Below are 16,484 nucleotides of genomic sequence, written 5' to 3'. Positions count from 1 at the left end.
TGTTATCTGTTGACTATTTTTTTTTAATTAAATTTATGGCAACTATAATATTAATTGGCACGTAAAAAGTCATATATTGAAAATCAGTTGTATAATTTTTGTAATAATCATCTTTATGATTTTATAAAATCATTTAAGTTTTTAATACAATAAGTATAAATCATTTGTAAGCATTATTAAAGTTTCTTAATTATTTTTTAAAAATTAACATTAGCAAAAAAAAAAAAAGAATCAATACATTTAATTATAATAAAAAATAAATAAATTTACGAGCAACAAAATTGGTGTATATTGTTTTACGTTTGTAGAAGTCAAGGACAACACGACACTGTTTACATAACTTAATCTTCTTTACTTTGAAGTGTCACAAACTCTTTTTATTACTTAATTTCTAAAGGTAGTTACATTCCACTAATGTACGTACTGTAAATTTCATGTATGTGTTCCACATTTTGAATTTTCACATTGAAAATAGTTAAATATCACAAAAATTTTCGTAAAAGTATGTAATGTTAAACTTTGTTGACATTCTTTTTTGAAAATGTTTGGAAACCTTTTATTTGTTGTGAGCTGTTTTGTTTCCTGTCGAAATCTTTATTCTTTTTTAGATGTGAAAAGTAGTCTATATAAATAAAAAAAAATAAGTAAGAATATTTTGATCAAGATGTATTTGTCTTACCTGTCATACATGTTTGTTTATAGGGCTTATTTTCTGATGGATTATTATTATTATTGCACAGTCCAGCAGAATCAGAATGTTTTTTATGACCTGTTGATGCTCTAGTGCTTCGCGAGCCGACACCATGTCCGACATATTTTTCCGTTTTTACATCAAAACCATATTTATTCAACATTCTCTGTCGTTCACTCTCCAAATTGTTTTTCCAAATTTTTTGAAGCTCTTCTTGATCTGGCTGACCAAATAAACATCTTTTAGTTACCCGCGGAGTAGCGTTCCGCTGAACATCTTGCACAATGTTATACCGATTATTATGGATTGCTTTGGCCGAAATTACATCTACCTTTGTGGCGGTCATGTTATTCGATTTTAATTTTTCTTTAATTTCTATCTTAATGTAAATTTTTACTGCCAATTTTTTTTTTGCGGGAAAATCCTTATATCATTATGTTATTATTTTTATTTTTCTTTGTTGAATTATACAAAGTACATCAATATGGAGAACATCAATTAATGTTGTATACTTTTATTTGTATTAATTTCAAATAAGCCTTTAAAACGTGAAAATGGTTTGTGTCAACTCAGTTTTGCAAAACTTTTCACTAACTTACTGAAAAATGTTTGTTTTCTTTATTTTATAAATATTAATTAAGAAACTGATGACGCGTACAATAAATAAACGCAAACAAGCATACAGGGATGTTTACATAAACGGGTACCAACGACGCACAATAAACAAAATGTCTACTATATATATAAAAAATTGTATTATTTACCACATAACCTTTCTTCATTTCTACGGAAAAAAAATTACAAAAAATTATAGAATTAATCGTTTAATCAAAAAGAAAAGTAATTTACGCAAATTGAAGAATTTCCAATAACAAGTTCAATAAAATACTCTGTTTGTGTTTTGATTACTTTTTAACCGTCTTCGTTGTTAGGGATAAATACAAATTGTGATGGTTAGAAAACCATAAAAATTCATTAATCAATGAAATTGATAATACAGAAATAAAATAAATAAATAAATATAATGTTACTACTGTATAGGCTATAGAAGCCACTATTTTATTGTAATATTTATTTTCTGGAAATACACTAAAAAATACACATGTATTATAGTATCTGAATATTTTCTATTGCTTTGAGATATTATGTACTTTTATAATAATATATAGTATTATATAAACTTCGACATTGTTATAGCAAAAAAAAAAAATTATAATAATTCCATTTTATTACAGAAATGTGATACAAGTTTCTGCATCAAGATCAAGAAGTAAAACCACTTAAGGCCAAAACAAGAAACTTAAATGTTTCACGTTTCATAGACCTTCTAAACATTAGGTAGGATGTAAAAACGTTCACTTTTCAAAAAAATTGTCAAGAAGCTTACATGTTTTTGAACATAAATTTTGAAATTTAGGAGGGATGAACATATTTCTTTACAAAATTGATCATTTTTCACTAAAAATTTGAAAATTTATGTAAAATTTCGAATTTTCAAATGGTTTTAACAGAAATTTTGAGCATTTTCAAAAGAATTCAGGTCAAAAATGTACTAAAATTTGATTTTTTTATTTTTGATACTCGATATCCCACCTATGATTTTCAGAAAAAATTAGGTGGGAGGAAACCTGAAACATTTGGGATTGTTGTTTTGGCCTAATTGAGTGGATCTCTAAGTTTTTTTTTTGTTTTGTTCTGCACACTAATATTGAAAAAAAAAATCTATGAAAACAAGGAATTTAATTATGCAGGTGATATGGTATGTCTAAGCCAATGAAATTTTTGCAATGATAATGTTATAATAACTCCTAAAAGCAAACAAAGGGCCAATGCAGATAATAGTATCATCAAGACAGTAATCATATTTATAGTTTTATAAGTTTTAGCAACAATAGTATCAGGAATTTTAGGTTTCTCTTGAGACAAAGCATTTTTTACAGCAATCTCAGTTATATCTCTGGCTAATTTTGTTGACGTAGTTACTTCCATTAAGTCGTTTATGGCAAAATTTTGTTTAATGTTATTTGCAATAAAAAATTTATCTTTATCATATTCCTCCTCATGCTTCTTTATTTCGAACACTTTTCCACTGATATCATCTGTCGATGCAAACGTTAAGTTTGGATCCTAGAAATAACGTTTAATTGTAGAGAATTATTCTGAATGAAGATGTTCAGATAAAGTTTTAAAATAGTACCGTTATGTTCCACATTTGATTCGATACGGTTGTATCATCAACAACAACACCTTCGCTATCAAATTCTAACGTCCCATTAGGTTCCATGTTTGAACTGTTTTTTTCAATATAAGATTCAATATTTTCTTCTGATTGTTGCAAAAAAAACATGCCAAAAGTGCGATTGAGAATATCCGAATCGATTATCAAAGTATTGTTTACTATAGATGTAGTGTTCTTTATCGTTTCAAAAAAAACCTTTTCCCCATATTTAGCATTATAATCAACAAATTCTTCAGTATTGTTCATTCGTAAATCAATATTTGCATTTTTATCTTCAATAAATAGATTTTGAACATTTTTTACTTCATTGATAAATTCATTTTCTATTTGAACATCCCCTATTCTTTCAACAGATTCCATTAAAAATGTATCTGTGGATTCACTTTTTGCTGTAATATTATCAGGATTGATAAGATCTCGAGCACGATTTTTTGTTATATTAACCATGTCTATTCCAATAACAGATACAGTTTTATTGTATGTTAATGTTACGTTTGGATCTAACTGCTCTGTTAAGTTAAATACTTCATCGTAAATTTGAAAAAGCTGATTTAAATCATAGTCACTTTCATTAATATTCCCTCTACTGACATTGTCTATTTTGCTGTTTTTGTCAAAAACAGTTTCAAGCTCTTCATCAATGATTATAAATTGAAAACCTAAAATAATATTGAGGAATAGAATTTAAAAAAATTTTGTTCTTTTACAAAATCATATAATACAATGTTATTTAAACGTGAACTTACTTTTGTAAAACAATGAAACAAAAAATATTATCTCAACTACGCCTTTTTTCATATTTAAAATAATTTAACTCCTAGTACTACTTTTTGAAAAATATTGGTTAAAATATGTGTATCATAATACTTTTTTAGAATACTGTTTCCAATGGTGATTTCGTTAAAACTAATATGAATATACAAACATTTAAATACGTGTAGAATGTTTTTTTTTTCTCTTTCGGTTCTGAGCTTAGCTTGATATAAATATAATCATTGGTATAAAATCGTCACTGTGTTAGTAAATATATTTTTATAGTTTCCAAAAGACATTACATAGGATGCAAATGAAAAAAAAACATAAGACAGACCCTGACTGATTAAGAGACATTTGACACTCGGTATAAAAATAAACCATATACTCAAGAATCTACGTATAACACATTAAATAAATAATAACACAAATATATTTTAGAATTAGAAACTAAGTTTCCATGCACATGTTTAATATTTTAGTTTAATATTTTGTTTAATATTTTAGTTCTTTAAGGAATGAATGAAATAAGAATATTTACAGATGTTTAAAATTTTAAGTATATTATATCAAATTTTGGTTAGGGTGTTCAAAAAACTATTCTTGTTTTGTATTTCTTCTCTCATCGCTTTATCAAAAATTATGAAAGGTGCTTTTTCTTATTACGTAAATGTTTATTATTACAATTAACATGTGTGTAACATTCTAAACTATTCTTATCAAAACCTCAATTGTAGTTGCCGAACATTTGAAGTTTACATTGAAAAATCCAGAGCTGAATATCGTAGAAACCGATCATTTTGTTCTTAATTGATGCGTTTCAGTAACTTCAGTAAATTTTGTTTCATCTTCTTTTTTTCTTATTTTAAGATAAGAATTGAGTATACGAGTTTTTCATTTGAAAACGCTGGAAAAAGTATAATAAGTGATCTCTACCACACGCTTTGTTTTTAAAAAATGTGACGGGAAGCAGAAAAACGTTTTAGAGTATCCTTAGTCATTTATACTAAATGTCTTTTAGTTATTTATTGATTTATGTTTTCATTTAAACTGTTATTTTATTCTGTACATTATATTCAGTAGACCCACACCATAACAACCAATTTGATATTCAAGCAGTAAATTTGCTTGGCTATGTTGTTAAACTTAGAGTAGATATTTTATAAAGAACATGATAAAATATAAATAAAAATCGTTTTTTGAAAAAAAAACAACTTAACTTCCTTTTTCTATTTTCTATCTTATTACTGAAATTGTATGAAATTGTTCTCGTCACATAACAGAATATTTTCAAAAATAAATTAAATATACATTATTGTTTAAAAATTAAAAACAGAAAACAAAAATTTGTTTTAAATTAATGAATGAAATATTTAAAATAATTATATGATGTACATATGTAATCAAAAGAGTAAATGATCTATCACTAAAACGACTTTTGAACTTTATTTATTTTAAAAAAACGCGCATATACACCCATTTTTGTTTAATATTTTGTTACTTTTGCGCAAGAACATGACAGACGGGACATCGGTTCCTACTATTACTACCTAGGAAGATTTGGAGAGAATTCTTTTCTACCTATGTATGTATAGATTGTACGTAAAAAGGAGAAACATGAGTGAATTTATTGAATCTCTCCAAATTGCAAATACTCAAATTTATTACAGAGCCTTGCTTGTATTTGGACTGAATCTATTTTCTCCTTTCCCTCAGCATGTAAAACAGTTGCTTTTCAAAGCTCAGTTGTTTCGTACGTTTTTTTAAAATTCTTTAAAATATTTTTTCTTCTTCAGAAGGTAAAAATAACTCTTAATTATACTAGGAGCAATGAAAAAAACTTGTTTTTAGTATTATGACTTTCAATAATATATCAATAAGCAAATTTATAGATTTAAAAGTAAATAAAAGCCACACTAAGGCGAACAAAAAGAAATTATATTCTAAGAGTTAGCCAACATTAAAAATGGTAAGCAATTAACGGAAGTTAATCTATTGATTTTCAATGCATGGCTATCAAACTTTTTTGTTCTTTTTATTTAAAATTTCCTTTACTTGTAAGTAAATTTCACCTGTATTTTTTGAGTGTTATAAAATGTTATTAATAATATTATTTAAATCTAATATTTTTCTGATTTGTATAGGCTCGGTAACAATCAATTGCTGATTTGATTCAAATATATGTAAAACTTATTTTGTGCAGCAAAAGAAGATTAACAATTGGGGTCCGCACAATTTTTATACCACTATTTAGATGATTAAAGAGATGTCTTTGTTAAAAGTGGCTTTAAGTACGGAACTAAGCATAATTGATATTACATCAATATCAAATCAAGTGAATAATTATGTATACAATAGTACTATTTCTAATATAACAAAATCTCCAGAAACTGAAATGGTGATTGAAAATGACCAAACAGAAAGAAGCGCTTTTGATCTCACAATTTTATGTTTGAAAAGCTTAATATTTGGCTCAATCATATTAGGCGCAATTTTAGGAAATTCGTTGGTTATCATTTCTGTTCATAAAAACAGAAAACTTAGGTATTTTATATCTATTTAAAGAATAAAAAAATATAATAAACAATGTGAATTTTCTCATATCTTTTGTAGAATTTTAACTAACTACTTTGTTTGTAGTCTTGCTGGAGCTGATTGTCTAGTAGCAATTTTCGCAATGTCATTCAACTCATCAGTGGAGCTTTCAGGAAGATGGTTATTTGGAAGGTTTATGTGTGACATGTGGAACAGCTTGGATGTTTATTTTAGTACTGCATCCATTCTACATTTATGTGCAATAAGTGTTGATCGGTAATTTATACACATAATCATAATGTACATGTGTTTATGTAACAAGTTAGTTAATATGTAATTCTTCTATTTTTTATAGATATTTCGCAATTGTAAGACCTCTAGGTAATTTATATATAGATATATATATTTCAATGTGTAATTCTTTATGTGTAAAAATATGTTTTCCATTTGTTTTTAGAGTACCCATTGTATATGACAAAACGAACTGTATTTTTTATGTTGGCAATGATATGGCTATTACCTGCACTTATATCATTTGCCCCTATTTTTCTTGGATGGTACACTACATCGGATCATCTTGTGTGGCTTGAGGTTTGTATATAACTCAAATGTTTACTATATGAAACACTAACATGTAAATTCTCAGGAGCATCCGAATGAATGCATTTTTCAAGTTAACAAACTATACGCCATCATTTCTTCATCAGTATCATTTTGGATACCAGGAATTGTCATGATAACTATGTACTATAGAATTTACAAGTAATTTATTTTATATGTTTAAGTAAAACTTCGTTTCACAAAAACAAATATATTTGTTTCAGAACTGCGGTAGCTCAGAGAAAAATGGTTAGTCGAACCAGCTCTAACATACTTTTAAACAGTGTCCATATACAAAACATGAATCACTTATCAAATTTACAAAATAATAATTTACAATCTAGTAACTGTGATCTCGGTGGAATAATTATAAAGGAAACACAGTATCAAGATACACATAGTGAGCTAAGTGACCTTGAGGTAAAAGTCATAAAAGGTACGAATAAATCAATAAAATTGAAGTATGATATTTTCTTCTAGATTCCACCTCAAATAGGTGAAGATGATGTACGGTTGGATGTTTTATCACCTCCTCCAAGACGTTTATCTAGATCTAGTATTGACTTACGCGACTTGGAAAAAGATCATGAAAAACTATCACAGGCGGATAGTACCACATCTATTTATCCACTAGAAAAGTTCTTACGTTATTCCGGTAGTGAGCCGTTACATAATAAAAATCAACCAAAAACAGAAGTGACTCGCGAATTAAATATTAAATCCAGTAGACAAAAGTTGTTTTTTCAACCAATATTAGCAAAAGCTAGTTTAATACGTACAAGTTATGGAAGTGAAAAAAAATCAAAGGATAATATTAAAGACAATCACAAAAAAAATAGCTCTAGTAATTTAAATAATCAAAGTGTTGTTACATGTAGTAATACTTGTGTTGAAAATAACTATACAAAACGTGACAACTTCATCAAAAATAATTTAGAACATATTAAACGCCAATTTTCGGCTGCCAGTGAATCAAATTTAATAATTCGCAATAATAATGGGTCGAACGGCAATAAGAATTATCCTTTACAATCAAACTTGAATAAAAATTGCTTAAAACAAGTGAAACATAATTTAAGTGACTCTAATATTTCATCCAATGAATATAATAAAATTGTTAATATAAATATAAATTCAATTAATATGAAAAGCGAAGCAATAAGCAACAAAGGTGATATTTTAAAGATTTTTGTGAGAAAAAGTGCTTCGTCACTAAGTACGATCACTGGTGATCAATCGGAAAAATTTAAGGTTGAAAAGCCAGATCTTCTGTTTGGCATAATTGATTTGACTGAAGATAAAAAGTACTCTTACATTGATGACGAACATGTTTTTGACGAAGACATTAAAGTTGAAAATATAGTCTGTAAAAATATATCTAACATAGACTCTATTATTGATGCAGCCCTAAATACTAATGAATTATCAGAAATGATGTCTCCTCAACATAGCAATGAACAAAAGAAATTGTTGAATTCTTCGAAAAGCAGTGATGCTGTCTTACTTAAAGGTTTATTAAGTCAATTTATGTACATTTTATTTCATTTAATAATAACCAACTAAATTTTAAAAAATTAGGTTTCTGTGAAGAAAACAATGAAATTTTTTTATTTTCACCACCATCAACTCCTTGCACACCAAAAATTCAGAACCAAGACCAAAATATACCTACAACAAGAATCAGCAATCTAGAAGCAGTTGATTTGTACACTTTAAATCCTTTGACACAAATGAATGTCCTGAGCGATACTTCAACAATTTCATTAGATTTAGTCAATAGCGCATCACCTGGAAACTTACTGCATCCGAAATCAAATTTGAAGCTACCTTTGATGTCCCAATCAAACGAATCTACAACTTCCAAAGAAAAATACAGCCAAGATTTTGATTGTACAAGTAAAAGGAAAAACAATCCGGACATTATTGAGGCAATTCAGTTTAAAAATAGTATTGATGCTTCTCTTGCTAATAACGAAAATTCAATAAACTTGACAAGCAATATAACATCTCGAAAACGACAATCATCTTCTGTTACTTATAATGTAAATGTTATTAATTTTGGAGAAGAAGATGGTAATGATGGCAGTTCTGTTCCATTGAGAGGAAGTGGTGCAAGGTCTAATAGTTCCACAAGTATGTAAAATAGTATTTATATATATTTATATAATCTTTAATACTTTTTAATGAATTTAAGAACCATTGTAATCAGTGGCGGATTTACCGGTAGGCTGATGAGGCTGCAGCCTCAGGCCCCGAGATTTCTCTAGAAAAAAAATCTTTAAAATAGGCCCCAAAATTGTTGAAAAAGGCCTAATGGCCTCAGGCCCTATTGCTGAAAAAATCCGCTACTGATTGTAATTCATACATAGAATTGATACATTAAGAAATTTAAAATTTTAAATTGAAAATATTTAGGTTCTGGCCAAAAACGAGAAAGACGAGGTGCAATTTGCATAGTTATTAATAACGATGATTTAGAAAGAGCTACTAATACGCATGATAATGATAATGATGATGATAAAATTGAAAAATACAGAGGAAAAACTAAAAAAAATGGTCAAAGTATAAAAATAAAGGAAACTTGGAATCGTTTGATGGGTATAAGACCTGGGTATTGTAATGCATACGAAAAGCAAACTGACGATGCTTCTATTAAACAAGGTCAGTTTAAAAAGATTGCTAAACTTTTTTGCATACCTTCAAAACTGCTTTGTAGTTGCTTTGTTATTCAGTGTTGTCATTTAAAATTGATGAAAGAAAGTAATATATGCAAATTTTATTTATACTTTTAGAACATGGCCATATCTATTTAGATATCATCGTCATTATCATTATCAACTTTATTATAATGATTTTTTTAATGAAATTTTTAAAAAATCCTATTGTTTAGTACAAAATCGTATAAAAAGCATTTTTTTAACTTTAAATCATATAGTCGAAATTGGCGACAGGATGTTTTTTGAAAATTGATCCATTTTACTATTTTTATTTTGTGAAAACCTTATAAGACCTTATTTATGGCGATTTATTATCACAAGAGAACAACCAGGTTTTTATGAGTTATTTATTTTTTTTTTATGAAAGGCGGATGTTCAACGAGACAGACAAAAGGTTGGAAAGCTGAACATAAGGCAGCGAGAACATTGGGAATAATAATGGGTGTTTTCCTATTGTGCTGGTAATATTTGCAAATTGAGTTTTAAAACACAGTTTATCTCATCTGTTTTTTTCTTTTTATCAGGTTACCATTCTTTTTATGGTATGTTTCTTTAAATTATTTTTCTTTTATATTTAATGTTGTTTATTTTTGTAGGTATGTCATTACATCATTGTGTGGAGATGCATGTCCTTGTCCTGATATAGTAGTTGCGGTACTTTTTTGGATTGGCTACTTTAATTCTACTCTCAATCCACTTATATACGCATACTTTAACAGGGATTTCCGGGAAGCATTTAAAAATACATTGCAATCTTTGTTACCGTGTGCAAATAAGAAAAATCCGTATGGTAGTCATAGCGTGTATTATGTATAGCCTAAATAGAAAAACTAACGATTCACTTTTTATAAACTAGTTGTAAGTTGTGACGAGTTTTTTGACTTGTTTTATAACAGTAAAATCAAATGAACGTTTTCCCTATTCCATACTAAAAAATATCAAAACAGGCATTCCAGCGTTTGAAACCCACGAAAAAAGCGTTTGAAATAATTTCAAAGTCATTTTTCTCGAATTTTTATAAATTAAATTGAAATTTCTAATGGAATATTTTAAATATCAGAGCGTTTATTTTCATAATATTTTGAGAAATTTTAACATTTAAGCATTTTCGAAGAATTATTTAACTTTAAACAGTGATGTTTGAAACCCACGCGGCATTTTCGATTTTTTTTTCAAACAAATTTTTATTTTCAATTTCTCCTCAATTGAACATAATAAAACAAAAACAATGATTGCAAGTGTCTTCAAACATAACAAATTAGAGTACCACATATGTAGACCCCGATATTTGATGAGTTTAAAGGGATTTATTGCCCGAAAACCAGTGTTTGAAACCCACGTTTTTAGCAAAATCATAAATTTTCTGTTTGAATTAAAACGATGCATCTAGAAACGCAAATGACTATTTTAAACTGAAAGATTTTTGCAATCTAATGATGCCTACGTAATTTGTTTTTTAAATTATTGATCAAAAAGTCCAAAAATCATTTTGAAATTTTCAATTTTTCAAATTCTCCGTGGAGTCCCTGAAAATCACGGTTGAGTTTTTTCATAAAACAGTAAAAAACTCAAAAACTGAATATGTTATCGTTAGGTCCATTAAAAAAGAAGAAACTTTTGCTTTGGCGAACATTTTTCTCTTTGTCCTCCTAAATTGTTTATCGTACATCAATGTTTACCATGAAACATATAGTTGGAAACGAACCGTTTGGCCAGAAAGTCTAAAAAGGTGATATTTTTGTGTTTTTAAAAAATTTGAATCATTCATAAAATATTTAAAAAAGGCGAAAATAAATGTAGTTAAATATTTTTGGATGGACTTCAGATTTGAATTTTTATAACTAATTTTAAACCCGGTATTTTGGTATTTTTTTATAATGTATGTACTATACTACATAATGTGTGTATGTACTTTCATTTTTATTATCACTTTTACGTTCTTTGTGATTCCTCTTTTTAACGTTAATAGTTGAATATGTATATATGTTAATTTAGTTTATATAAAATATTTTCGAAATATAATAAGAAAACTATCCATACAAAATTGAACTTGAAAATAATATAAATAATACGAAGCTATCAAGAATAAAAGAATATATTTGGAGTTTTTTATTGTCATAATAAATTTTGTAGCTAAAAAAGTTGGACGATTAGCGGGAAAGCAAAGAAATTTCCCAATTATTCTTCAAGATTCACATCTTATCACATTCTATTTTATTCTTTTATATTTTAAGTTTTGGGACAAATCAAAATTCTTTAAAAGTAAAAAAAGGGACAAGTGCTACGAGTCTCCCGCGAGACGCTGGCTGAATGTATTTCTAATCTAATTCAAAAAATCATATATAAATCTGCAAATCGACTTCATTAATTTTTAAAACAAGTAGGAAAATTTGTCACACCGTGAGAAAAACTGATGTCTATGTTGTTACACATATATACATGGGATTCATTAAATAATTTAAATGTACTTTTTAAAATATATATACATATGTCATATATATACACACACATATATATATATATATATATATGACATAATATATATATATAGTCATATATAATCCAGAAAAAAATAAATTGTATACACACTTAAAAAAAAATATACATAGGTATTATTTATAATTATAAAGCTAGATAAAAAGCTACAATAATTTGTATAATTATCTATTTATTTTATTTAAAACATGAAAAGTAGACTTAATATGAATCATAGATACATATGAGTCATATACAAAAAATAGTCGTAGACATTATGTCTGAGCACCATCTAAAAAAAAATAAGGTAAAATTCACGTAACGTAAAATTTTTTATAAAAGACATCTTTTAAAGCACAAATAAGTTTGATATGTATAATGGAAAAAACAAATTATTTTTTCTTAGAGAGATTCTTAAATATATGTTTCTTTGTTCCTTTTGTTAACATGAAAATGTTATAAAACAACTAACATCTGATTCAAAAATTTTCAGTAAAGGATCATTGATAAATAAGGGGTGTCAAACATAGAGTTTGCATGTCCCAATGTGATAAAAATTAACACTATAAATAGATATAAATTATGTTTAATATAAGCACTATTTATACATAAAACATATAAAAATATTACTGTTAATATTAAAAAAAAAACATTTGATTCCGATAGAAATAAATTGTTGTTTAGAGGGATTTACCTGTTATTAATCTTTTTTTTCTATATTACCTTAGGCGTTAAGAAAAATATCATCAGAAATGTAAGTATCCACTATAAAAAACAATTTTAAGTACCAAACAGATAAATAAATAAGTTCTACCATTTATTACATATCGTCTTTCTTTTTTATTGTTGATACGTACAATGTTTATTACTTTTTGGCATTTTTATTAAGCTTTTCTTCACACATCGACTCATAAATAAATTTTGATGGAGAATTATTTAATTAAAATCTCTGTGTTTATCTTAAATAATAATCTATTTGAATGACATCAATTATATTGGAGATATTTTTTTTAACTTTCGTTTATATATTTAGATAATATCTAATTATATTACAATTTGGCTGATTACATTTAGCATATATTTTTATTTAATCATATAGTTCTTCTAAAGTTTTATCATTATTATTATTATTATTATTATTATTATGTATATTTGTTTTGATTGTAACTCGCTTATTAGAATATAACGATATTTAAATTTATTAATATTATTATTAGATGTAAAATGTTATTATATTTCTATACGAATATAACTTTGTATCAAAATATGTTTTAAATGAATTAAAGCCATTTTAGTCATTGTGATTACTCTTTATTTATAACAATCAAAATTACATAAAAAAAACTTAAATCATTGTAAAAACTAGGTACTAATTATTTATTATATAACGAACAAACCATTTATATAAAAATGTGTTCTTGAAGTGTTAACTTTTTTGATCTTTTCTTACAAAATAACAATAAACTTACGAAAAAAATACAATAAAACAAAAAACTATCTCGTTTTAGTTTAGACACATTCTACGACTTTCTGAATTTTAAATAAAAAAAATACTAGTGGCTTTTGCTTATCTGAATTATCAAACTTATTAACGTTAGTTTTTTATACCATCCATATATATGTAAACGACTATAGTGCTAAAATATTTAAGAGACTTTTTTTCAAAAATTAATAATTCAAAACAAAGTGAACGAACCTACTGAATGCTCTATAAAAAATGAACTAAATACAATTCTGATTGGTGAAACCAATTTTTACGAATAAGGGTTTGGTCCTCCGAGACATGTCACAGACAGTAGCGGATTTTTTCAGCAATAGGGCCTGAAGCTGCAGCCTCATCAGCCTACCGGTAAATCCGCCACTGGTCACAGAAAAACTTATCGAATTACAATATTTTTTTTTAACATAAATGTGTTTCTACTTTATTTTTTCACTTATTTTTCATCGATTTTCTTTGATTTATAATTTATTAGATTTCTGTTTGTTTTTTTTCTAATTTGTCTACATTTTAAGATCTTTATTAAAAATATATTGCTTGTTATATTACTAGTAATTATTATTGTTAAACATTGTTCATCTTATATAGAAGTGTTAAGTGTTATGTTGATACCATTAAAGTTACTTTGATAGCCATTTTGGGACTTAATTACATTAGTTTTTTGACTTACTTTTTAAACTGTACAAAAACTTTGGCGGATAATCGTTATTTTGCAGAGAATAATGTTTATAGTGATAAAAATATAAAATTTTATATAAGTTGTTGAGAGGCCATGATCCAAATCTCTCACATTCATCTTTCGTGACATTTTAGATGATTTCGTGATTTGTTGGGTTCTTTGAAAAAATAGTGCAATTGAAAATGTATTGATAATGGATAAAGTTATTTTTTTGGTCTCGACCCTCCATTTGAAATGCATAAGGGTGTTCCAAAAACTTAGTTTGGTTCGCTAAAATCTATATCTAATTATATAGATTTTGAAATACTATTTCGTGTTAGTGAAAAATATTTCAAAATAGTTCAAAAAGGTGACAAAAATGTTAAATGAGGGGTATGAAAATGTGAAATGAGGAGTACGAAAATCTGGAATAAGGAGTACGAAAAGCAATGATACATATGCAACATTGAAATGCGGTTTAGTATGTCGTTCCTTAGACGAATACTTTCTATATATTTTTTTAAATTAATTAAGGCCGCTCCAAATGAAACTCAATAGTTTTGTCCGATGCCCCATTTTAAATTCGAAAACCCAATGGGACAAAATAAAAAAAAAAAGTTAAAAATTTCGTTTAAAATTAACGATTGTTGGAGTATTTTCATAATTTTTCAATACATTTTTAAGAAAATTTTTCAATTTTTAGTGATTTTTTGCATTGAAAATCGTATTTCGATATAAAATTTTCTTAAAAAAAAAATTTCATGAAAATTATTGAATTTTTTTTTCGAAAAAAATGTTGACAGTTATTTTTATGATATTAATTTTTTTTCAATTTTAATTCAAATGTTTTTAGATCAATTTTTAATACAAAAATATCAATGTAAAAACTCAAAACATCAATAACATTGATTAACGATCATAAATAAAAAAAATGGCATTTTGTATGAAAAAAAGTATTTCAAAATTTTTTTATTTTTTTGCCCCCCCCCCATTTTTATTTCAAAAATTTTGGACGAAACTATTGAGTTTCATTTTAAACGGCCTAACTTTTTTTTAAACTAATGGTTTTGTAACGTGAAACAGAAAACCTTTTTGGAACACCCTTTGGCAGACAATAAATGGCATAAAAATGGAAAAATGTTGGTTCAAAAATGTAATTAACAAAATATACTTAAAAGAAACTTAAATATTAAAATAAATGGTAGTTCAATAGACATTTACTTATTTTTTTTTCTTAATCTAAATATGTAACTCTAGCAGTAAAACTATTTTATTTGGTCAAACAACACCATATCGGTATATTCTTACTAAAATATATATTTATGTATTTTGTTCACAATCTTGGAAGATTAAACTTTTTTTTTTTTATTTTTCTAATGTACATAAATTATATTCAAACTCATATATGAATAGCAAATACCCGTCGATAAATATGGTAGTTCATGTTTGTTAGGATTATAAGTTAATCACGTTCGTATATATTCTTCTCACTCTAATTTTTGCTTTATTGGAATTCATGTTTTTAAAAAATAGGTTTTATTCTACTAGTATTATTTTTTAAAGCGTATTTCATATGAATCAAACATATACAACTACATAATTGCTCTTTTTATTTTTATTCTTCTCTCATATGTAAGAATCAATTTTAAAGTATACCTAGATCAAAATATTAAATTGTTTCCAGTTTTCTCTTTCCTATTTTTTTAAAGAGATTTTAATAAGTCTTATTATTATAAAAACACTTTTAAATCAATCCAATAAATAATAAACAAAAAATTATAAAATAATTAATTTTTAAGGATTTAACTAAGGAAAACTATGCACCTTTTAATTTAATGTACAAACAATGTAAAATGTTCAGAAATCCTAATATTTTTGAATTCTTATAAACCAAAAACATTTTTGATTTTTGTATCGCCCTAAATAAAAACATTTCTTTTGTAGGAAGCACAGTTGAATAGTTTTGAAGTAGCTATTTCTTTTTAGATTTTTAAATTATTTTAGTGAATTTCGGAGCTTAAGGCCGCTCCAAATGAAAATCAAAAATAAAGTCCAAAATTTTTTAAAATAAAATAAAAAAAAGTTTTGAAATACTATTTTCATACCAAATGATGAAATTTTATCAATTTTTGAGCGTTAAATAATATTTTTGATACTTTGAAATTTGCTTGTTCAAAATAGATTTCAGAATATTTCATATTAAAAATTAAAGAAAAAAATTTCATAAAAAATAACTGTCAAAAAATAAAAAAAAAATTAATAATTTTATTAAAAATATTTTAAGAGAAGAAAATTTATGATAAAATATGATTTCCAAA

At 26.1% G+C, this 16,484-nt stretch overlaps 1 protein-coding gene across 1 annotated transcript; it reads left to right on the top strand.

Annotated features, from left to right (window-relative positions):
- Positions 1–5,516: 5,516 nt before the first annotated feature.
- LOC134835305 (octopamine receptor beta-3R-like) lies at positions 5,517–10,822 on the top strand. Its single transcript, XM_063850176.1, has 13 exons — positions 5,517–5,652; positions 5,828–6,227; positions 6,297–6,494; positions 6,574–6,599; positions 6,676–6,809; positions 6,865–6,980; positions 7,043–7,238; positions 7,299–7,593; positions 7,975–8,328; positions 8,397–8,951; positions 9,903–9,996; positions 10,060–10,077; positions 10,132–10,822. The coding sequence occupies exons 2-13, from the start codon at positions 5,938–5,940 to the stop codon at positions 10,349–10,351; spliced, it is 2,496 nt and encodes an 831-aa protein (XP_063706246.1). The 5' UTR covers positions 5,517–5,652; positions 5,828–5,937; the 3' UTR covers positions 10,352–10,822.
- The last annotated feature ends 5,662 nt before the right edge of the window (positions 10,823–16,484 follow it).

This window comes from Culicoides brevitarsis, chromosome 3 (genome assembly GCF_036172545.1).
Source record: "Culicoides brevitarsis isolate CSIRO-B50_1 chromosome 3, AGI_CSIRO_Cbre_v1, whole genome shotgun sequence".
NCBI classification, from domain to species: Eukaryota; Metazoa; Arthropoda; class Insecta; order Diptera; family Ceratopogonidae; genus Culicoides; species Culicoides brevitarsis.
This window is presented reverse-complemented; position numbering and strand designations above follow the sequence as displayed.